General features: G+C 41.4%; 2 protein-coding genes across 8 annotated transcripts in view; both read right to left on the bottom strand.

Moving 5' to 3' along the window:
- Positions 1-1,034: 1,034 nt before the first annotated feature.
- On the bottom strand, positions 1,035-3,468 carry LOC121812573. Of its 6 annotated transcripts, none has more exons than XM_042215141.1 (2): positions 3,349-3,468; positions 1,035-2,177 (listed from the first exon to the last, which is right to left on the bottom strand). In XM_042215141.1, the coding sequence occupies exon 2, from the start codon at positions 1,823-1,825 to the stop codon at positions 1,055-1,057; it is 771 nt and encodes a 256-aa protein (XP_042071075.1). In that variant the 5' UTR covers positions 1,826-2,177; positions 3,349-3,468; the 3' UTR covers positions 1,035-1,054. The 6 variants fall into 6 exon arrangements, with proteins under 6 accessions (XP_042071075.1, XP_042071071.1, XP_042071074.1 ...); XM_042215137.1 differs by having other exon boundaries at positions 1,035-2,180; positions 3,349-3,467; XM_042215140.1 differs by lacking the exon at positions 3,349-3,468 and adding an exon at positions 2,782-3,073 and having other exon boundaries at positions 1,035-2,180.
- A 1,163-nt stretch (positions 3,469-4,631) lies between these two features.
- Positions 4,632-8,518, bottom strand: part of si:dkey-183c6.9 (tripartite motif-containing protein 16) — a 14,893-nt gene continuing 11,006 nt past the window's right edge. For both annotated transcript variants that reach the window (XM_042215136.1, XM_042215135.1), the window contains one exon: positions 4,632-4,975. In XM_042215136.1, the coding sequence (XP_042071070.1) occupies positions 4,775-4,975 (201 nt within the window). In that variant the 3' untranslated portion in view covers positions 4,632-4,774. The remainder of the gene's footprint in view (positions 4,976-8,518) is intronic.

Below are 8,518 nucleotides of genomic sequence, written 5' to 3'. Positions count from 1 at the left end.
AGTCAATAAAAACATTCCACATCCTTAAACTCCAGTGACTTTATTATTGATTAGATCATTTACAGTGTGTACACATGAAACTAAATGTGTTACTTACGTGAATATTAATCTCCTCCCATCAGACCCGCCCAGCCATAAATGCACACGATCCCGTATGAAAAGACAAGATTAGCCAAAGTGCCTGCTGTGTGCTAGATAAAGTCTGTAAACAGGCCCTAGAGGATGTTCGGGAATCTATTTGAAGTATGTCGAAAGATTACTTTGATACAAAAACATGTCGACTACCCCAGCTGTGAAGCAGTAGCTGGTGGTATCTGCTGGTGTTGGAAGTACCAGCAGATGGGGACAAAGCACTTTAAAATAGCTACATAAGATTGAAATCGCAGAATATAATCACAGCAATAAATGAAAATCCTCACAATGCATCACAATAAATGCATTTAACAACAACTTAAAACCAATCAGTTAAGTTTATACTCATTCAGTGACAGAAAAACAAAAAACAAAATCCCACCACTCAGTAAAGTTCACAAACCATCTCTGTGATGTGTGGACCGAGAACTTTTCCACAGGAACAACAACCCTGGTAATAGGAGCCAGAACTATTGTCCCGGTACCTGTTACCATCCCAGTAGTATCCTTTCCCACATGAACACTTCCAATGCTGCTGCTGCTGGGTCGTGCTGTGGATATTTTGCTTTCCCAGTTGGACAAATGGGACCAGGTCCCAGATGTTGATGCTTACTTTGAGCTTCATTGTGATTATTTCTTCTCTCTGGTGCTGTCCGGTTCTTCTCAAGAAGGACAGCGTGGAGGCAGTAAAGTTCCACAACACCTCCACCTTTTCAGGTTGTGGTACAGGCTCTTCTCCATTCTCCCCCTGATATGTGATTGATGCAGAGGTTGTCACGAGTTGGGTCCCAGTTCTGGCTGTGCCAGTATTTTGCACCTTCAAACCTTGTGAAGTGGATGATTGAGAACCTTCATTTCTCTTTGTTGTGAGGCTGCTGAGCTGCTTATCTCTCCCAGCACAGTCCATACACAGCTCCATCCTTCAAGTTCTTTGCACACTTTTATCACATAAACCAATCGTCCAATCAGACTCTTCAGGCAGACTGACCACCCACCTCTGAAAGCTGCTGGCTGTCTTGGTACTACAGATTAGAAGAGTTGCACAGCACTGTCCCAGCCAGCTGTTGTGGAAAACCTTCCTGTTGTCTTTGGACAGCGACATGCCAGGACCCAGAGACTGTGGCTCAAAGATCAGGTGTGAACCAGTGGGAACAAGCTCCTGGTGGTGTTCAGGATCAACCAGAGTCAGCAATGATCCCCAGAACTGAGACGCTTGCTTCACCATCTTCTCCCCATTCTGTCTCATCTCCTCAACCAGTTTGTCCCGATGGCTGCCCGGCTCCAGCCCTTTTCTCAGATCCACAGCTTTGGCCTTCTCCACATCCTGATGCACCTGAGAATACATCTGCAGGAATCTGAAGGTGTCCTTCTCCTTCTGTGCTGCTTCCAGGCTGCTCTTGCTGGTTTTCAGGGACACCATACGAGCAGAGACCGAGCTCTGGACGCTGGTCAGAGAGATGTCACGCAGCTTAGTCACAGCCTCAATCAGACGCACACTGCAGCGACCCAGCTTCTCTCTTTCACTCTTCTCCCACTTTTCCAGACTCACATTCTCATCGTCTGTTTTCTCCTGTAAGATCAGCTGCTCAGCTTTCAGCTTCTCCAGGAGCTCTTTGTGGGCTGTGGAGAAGGTCTTCATATTGTGTAGGCGGTGCTGGTCCTCAATGGCGCAGGAAACACACACACAGGTCATGTCGTCCAAGCAGTAGTACTCCAGGAGCTTGCCGTGCTGAGAACATTTGGTGTTCCCACATAAAGTCCATGGGTTCAGTCAGAGGATGAGTCTGCAGTAACACAGGTGTGGTCAGGTGGGCCTGGAGGTGCTGGACACACATGGAGATCTCACACTTCATGCACGTCTTCTTTGCTGGTTTCCTGTCCTCTATACACATGTCACAGAGGATAGTTTGTGGATCTGTTCTTCTCCTTTTTGTTTGTATGCTGTCAGACATGTTTTCCAGCAGGAGGTCCTCCTTAGATTTGCTGAATATAACTCAGTGTTGTACAACAGTTTGGATTATCTGGAAGTTGGTTTGCATTTTACACTGCTGAAACAAATAGAGAAGGTAGAGTCAGGCAACTTTTACTGCAGAAATATGGACGTGCCAACATGAAAACACAGATCAGAGTTTAATTTGCAAACACACTTTTGTGCTAGGGTAGAAGAGACATGGACTTGTAATAAAATGCAATCAAATGATAAAATCCAGGCAGCAATGTTTCTATTGTTGTGCCAACATAAAGGCTTTGATGCTTGAGGCAGGATTTACTTCAGTATCAGTTTGTTGGTGCACAGAATAAATTGACTAACTTTCTTTTTTCATAAAACAAACATGAAAACGCAGTGCTCTCGCTTCAGTCAATCAGATAAATAAAATCATCCTACATATTAAAAATATACTCACTTTATCATCTATCAGATCATTTAAATCGTATAAAACAGCCGCTGTGTTTCTTTGTTGTCATTAATAAGACCAAAAAGCTGTATTTATGCCGATCATAAACCGAAAACAACCGGAAAAGATGGACTCGACGATCCTAAGAACGACCGTGAAACCGAAGATGGAGTAAGATAACGCTAGCGATCAGCCGACCGAGGCTAATGTTCTGGATGCAATTCAGTCGCTCAAAACGCATTTTACAGCTTACCTGCGAAAAGTTTACATGAAGAAATGAAAGATGCAATCGGAGTGTTTTCCGAGAGCCTCACCTCAGCAGAATCTCGTATTAGTAAAGTTGAGGAAGTGGTTTCCTCACTAACAAGTTGGGAGGCCACTTGTTATTGAACTAAACTGTCAGGAACTCCTGCTGAAAGTGGACGACCTTGAAAACAGAAGCCGGAGATCCAACATGAGACTCGTCGGATTACCGAGAGCTGAACCAGGGAAATCACTGCGTTTTTACAGAGCTGGACTGTGTCCAAATTCAGGGGCTGCTCCTCCTTCAGAGCCCGATTACGTCGTAATGTTTTCGTATTATTTCCGTATTGTTATTCTATTTTATATTTTAAATTATAAACTTTTTAGATTATAAACCTTTATACAATTGTGCCCTGTATGTGCTGACAAGTTACTGTAGAAAAACGAGCCCTGTCTTATTTAATGACACAAAGTTTTTGTCATTATATAACACCAGTAGTATTTTCCAGCCTGGTTCTCAGTCTCTCAGTTTGAAATTGAAACTAATTCAAAGTTAATCCAAAGTTATTTACTTTACCTTTTAGACTGACAAAGGTGTACTTAATAAACTGGCAAATTCAGTAACTTTGGTCGTGGTCAGGCATTTTCCTTTCCCAGTCGTACAGTTCTTCTCCTTTCTGTTTGTATGTTGTCAGACATGTTTTCCCAGCAGGAAGTCCTCCTTAGATTTGTTGAATATAAGTCAGTGTTTAAATCAATCTTTATTGCTTTGGACTCCCTTTTAATGAAATTCACCATGAACCTCAAGAATAACCGGGTTTCGCTCTTTTTATTTAACCTGTTACTGGTCAATGTATTAAGTCTGTAACACATTCAATTCTCTGGGCGATATTATCTCACTACTGCTAAACCACACTCAAGGAGTGGTTAGACAAGTTTGACTGCAATTGTTTTCTAATGTTAGTAATTCAGTTAAATTTCCTTCAAGATTAACAAGAAACATGTCATAAATACAGAGTGAGCAAGGGATGAAATTCAGGCAGCAATAAGCCAGCTATAGTCTGTCTTGAGCAAGTAGCTCAAGACTGTTGGAGTTGCACCATTTATGATGACCAAACTTACTTTAGACTTTCTTTGCAAGTTTAAGCAGTAATAAGACTTTTGCACAGCCAGCACCACATGTTCGTTTACAGATGATCAGCATTTTAAGAGGAACTGAAAACTGTGGTGGTCAATAAGAAACGTGGTGACGTGGGTTTTGGACAACAGCATGGGTGTTATTTACAGAAGTTCACAAAGCAACGCTGTGATTGGTGGGGAACCAATAATATTTCCACAAGAGCAGATTGACTGGGAAGAGTTGGAGCCTAATGCCCCTCCATAATTGAATCCATAACTAGACTTAACATTAAACATCCCACATGAGCATTTTGACTGATTCTGATATTGTTGTGGAAATCCTCCAAATGGAGATGTCGTTAAACTTGAACTAAAGGACAACTCATTTGTCGCTTCCTTTTCTAAACCCTGGAGACAAACAAAAGGCTTGAGGTCTGAGCTGGTAGAGCTGATTGTTACTGTGAGTAAGTTTATTCTCTGGTGCTGCCCGATCTTGCTGAAGAATGATAATGAGTCTGGAAAGCTCCACACAACTTCCACTATTTGTGGTCTGGTCATCTGTGGTTCCACATTTCCACCTGCAGCGTTGATCACTTGTTGGGAAACCTTATAATGCTGTTGGGGCGTTTCAATTTTCGGCATCCCAAACCCCATCACAGGTTGAGTTTCTTTCATAACCCAACTAGACTCTGTTGTGAGAGAGAAGAGCTGGTTACCTTGGCAGTGCAGGCCATAGATATATCCATCCTCCATACTGGCTGCATAAGTGTCGTCATATACACTGATGGTCCAGTCACAGTCTTTGGAAATGCTGATCACCCATCTCTTAAAGTCAGGAACAGGAAGTGTACCCTTAATGAGGAACAAGTTAGAAGAACAAAATTTCATCCACTGACTGTGGAAAACCTTCCTGTTGTCTTTGGCAGTGACATGCCAGGACCCAGAGACTGTGGCTCAAAGATCAGGTCTGAACCAGTGGGAACAAGCTCCTGGTGGTGCTCAGGATCAACCAGAATCAGCAATGATCCCCAGAAATGAGACGCTTGCTTCACCATCTTCTCCCCATTCTGTCTCATCTCCTCAACCAGTTTGTCCCAATGGCTGCCCGGCTCCAGCCCTTTTCTCAGATCCATAAGGTTGGTGCACGAATCTGCTATAAATAGTGTTTCCTCATCAGCATCCCAAACACTATTACACGTGGAGTTTCTTTCATAACCAAATTAGACTCTGTTGTGAGAGAGAGGAGCTGGTTACCTCTGCAGCGTAGGCCATAAACATATCTATCCTTTATATAGTTTCTATAAGTGTCGTCACAATCACCAATGGTCCAGTCACAGCCTTTGGAAATGCTGATCACCCATGTCTTAAAGTCAGGAACAGAAAGTGTACTCTTAATGAGGAACATGTGGGAAGAACAAAATTTCATCCATTGACTGTGGAAAACCTTCCTGTTGTCAGTGTGGAGAGACTATCAGAGAGATACGGCTGGATGACTCCGCTCAGTCATCAACTCAGGGCTGAAGACTGGAGTTCAATATTCACCTCTGCCTAATCACACAGACCACCTGTTTCAAAGTACACCTGCACCTTCCAGGAGGAGGTCTGGACTGGAAACTGAACCTAAGCTCATGGAGGTACTTCACAGATTGATGGAGGATAATTGTAGGCTGTAGTGACAGGTGATGGATATGCACAGAAGAACTGATGCAAGATGACACTGTGTATCGACCTCTGTCATTCCCACCAGCTGTCCAAAGTAATGGTCATGCTTTGCTTTCTGGCTGGGAGAATTTGCCAGACTCAAGGTTGCCCTGGAAAATCCACTGCCTGAGGATGGTACAGAGCACTTTAAGTAACAGATTTTGGTGGATCATCTGCAATATGAGGAAGCACTATTTATAGCAGATTCATGCACCAGTTCCCCACAATCTTCTACTGATACAATGGCCAGTATGGGTAACCTCACCAGATAGCTCTCACAAAAATTGCTGACCTCATAGAAGCCCCAAACATTGCATGTGGTGACACCAGTGGGTGCATGTATTTCGCACTGAAAGTGAGTGCACTTATTTGGATGGTAGATCAGCTTGGACTCACAGGCCAGACTGAACCTAACTGTGTGTCCCATGTGACACGGCAGCTCACCAAGCTGCCTCAGGACATGCAGGCAGAGTTTATGAGGTTCTATGCGGATTATTATTCCCAGTTTCCCGTATTTCCCTGATTGGCTTGATTATGAACTAAATATACAAGAGACAACATATGAATCTTGTTATAGTGAAGCTCGGTGTAAATCAGCACCTCGGACAGAGCGCCGCATTGACTGCAAGGGTGGTAAGAGCATCAGAGCTCTGCACACTATAACAGCCCTGGTAAACACCAGCCCCAGGAATCTCCCACCCCCCAGCACCGGGCCAAAAGAAGGGTCTCCATACTGTCCTTACTGTACCTACACCCAGCATTTCCTTGCTCAGTGTGCACATTTTCCACAGCTGACAGTAGATCCAAGAACACTGAGAATCAAAACCAACAGGAGGTGTTGATGATGTGGTTGTTTGCATGAGCAAAAGCATCTGTACCTAAAGCCACAAATGTTGTTGAATCTATTTATACTTTTGTCTTACCTGGTTCAGCTGCTCCTGATCAAACCAAAGTTAGTGTGTGTTTCCTTTTACGAGCGAGACGTTCAATCGATTTATTGTAGTGATTATAACCTTCATGTTAGCTTCAGAAGTCCTTCAGTGTGGGTATTTTACAGGATTTAGTTTCACACAGTTCATTTCACCATTTCAAATTGTTCTTATGTAAACTTGTTCTTTTTTGTCATATGTATCTAAACATTAAAAAAAGGCAGTTTTTATATCTCAAAAACTCACATTACATTTCATCCAGTAAATAAAAACATTTCACAACTTCAAACTCCAATGACTTTATAATTGATTAAATCATTTACAGCGTGTACTCATGAAATTAAAGAGACTCTGTATCCTAACCTCTTTCTGAAACTAATTGTGAACATTTCAAGTGTTTTCTTTGTTAATTTATACAATATAAGAACCATATTATCAAGTTAAGTTTTCTGTTAGCCAAATTTAGGGGTTTTTATGTTGGTTTTCTAGTGAGAGTTTTCTTGTCAAATGCTAACTGAACAGCTCAGACAACATGATTGGTCAGTTGCAGTCATTATGATATTGTAGGAACAACACTAACATGGGGTGATCAGATGCCATTGATTGAATTTATTAATTTCCCATAATATCTTATGTATGACATTCCCTTGCTGGGTTCCTTTATTTTCTTATTATGTATAAAAAAAAGAAAATAAATGTTATGTAAAGTCACAATACCTGGTGATTATTTAAAGGCTTTGATGTTTGAGGCAGGATTCCTGCCAGCACTGAACAACTGTATTTATTGCAGTTTCAGATTGTTGGAAATCGACAGCCCAGCCTGTAGATTATTGACATTTATGGAGAACAATAGTGCCCTGTATGTGCCTACAAGTTACTGTAGAACAATGAGCCTCGTCTTATCTAATAAGACAAAATCTGGTGAGGTGTATGCTCAGTTTACAGTGTTTACTGTGCACCTGGATAAAATTAATATTGCCAAAATGTTTTGCTTTATGTCTTATATAGTTAAACTATCTTCATTATGAAGTTATATGAATGCCCTGACCAAAAAGACACTCAGTTAAACACTTCGAACAAATCTTAAAGGATAAACTTTAGGATGGGCTTCATTTTGGACACAGACAGCAGGTATGCATAATAAACTGGCAAATTTGGGTAAAATTCCTTTTTTTATATTAACAAAAAGTTAAATTGCAATGTTTACACTTTAATTAATCAAATAAAAGCATTCCACAATAAAAAAAAATCAACTTAATTTATTATTGATCAAATCATTTACAGTGAATGAAACAACACGTTTCTTTGTTGTCATCAATAAGGCCAGAGAGCTGTACGAGAGCACCAACAGTAGATGGATGCAAACATCTTCATTTTGCAGATTAAATTAAGCAGAAAAATTAAAACTAAAAGACTTTGTTGATACATTGGAACCAAATGCAAAAGATAAAAACTTATTGAAATCGAAAAACATGCAAGTGAATATACATTTTAAGTTTGGTTTGAATTTTGTTCACTGAAAGTTTGCATTTCACAAATTCATCACTGAAGATTCTTCACTGAATTCATCCGTCACTTAAATTTATATCCATCTGGTTAAAAAAACAAAACAAAAAAAAACAGAGCCCCAGTTAGCAAAGTTTACAAACCATCTCTGTGACACCAATAACTTTTCCACAGGAACAAGTAGACTGGTAAGAGTAGCCAGAACTATGATCCCGGTACCTGTTACCATCCCAGTAGTAAACCTTCCCACATGAACACTTCAAGTCCTGCTGCTGGGTCGTGCCGTCAATATTTTGTTTTCCCAGTTGGACAAATGGGGTCAGGTCCTGGATGTTGACGCTTTCTTTGAGCTTCATTGTGATTATTTCTTCTCTCTGGTGCTGTCCGGTTCTGCTGAAGAAGGACAGCGTGGAGGCAGCAAAGTTCCACAACACCTCCACCTTTTCAGGTTGTGGTACAGGCTCTTCTCCATTCTCCCCCTGATATGTGATT

This window comes from Haplochromis burtoni, unplaced genomic scaffold (assembly GCF_018398535.1).
Source record: "Haplochromis burtoni strain Fernald_Lab_line unplaced genomic scaffold, NCSU_Asbu1 Contig_663, whole genome shotgun sequence".
NCBI classification, from domain to species: domain Eukaryota; kingdom Metazoa; phylum Chordata; class Actinopteri; order Cichliformes; family Cichlidae; genus Haplochromis; species Haplochromis burtoni.
Note: the sequence above shows the minus strand (reverse complement) of the source record. Positions and strands in the feature narration are given on the sequence as shown.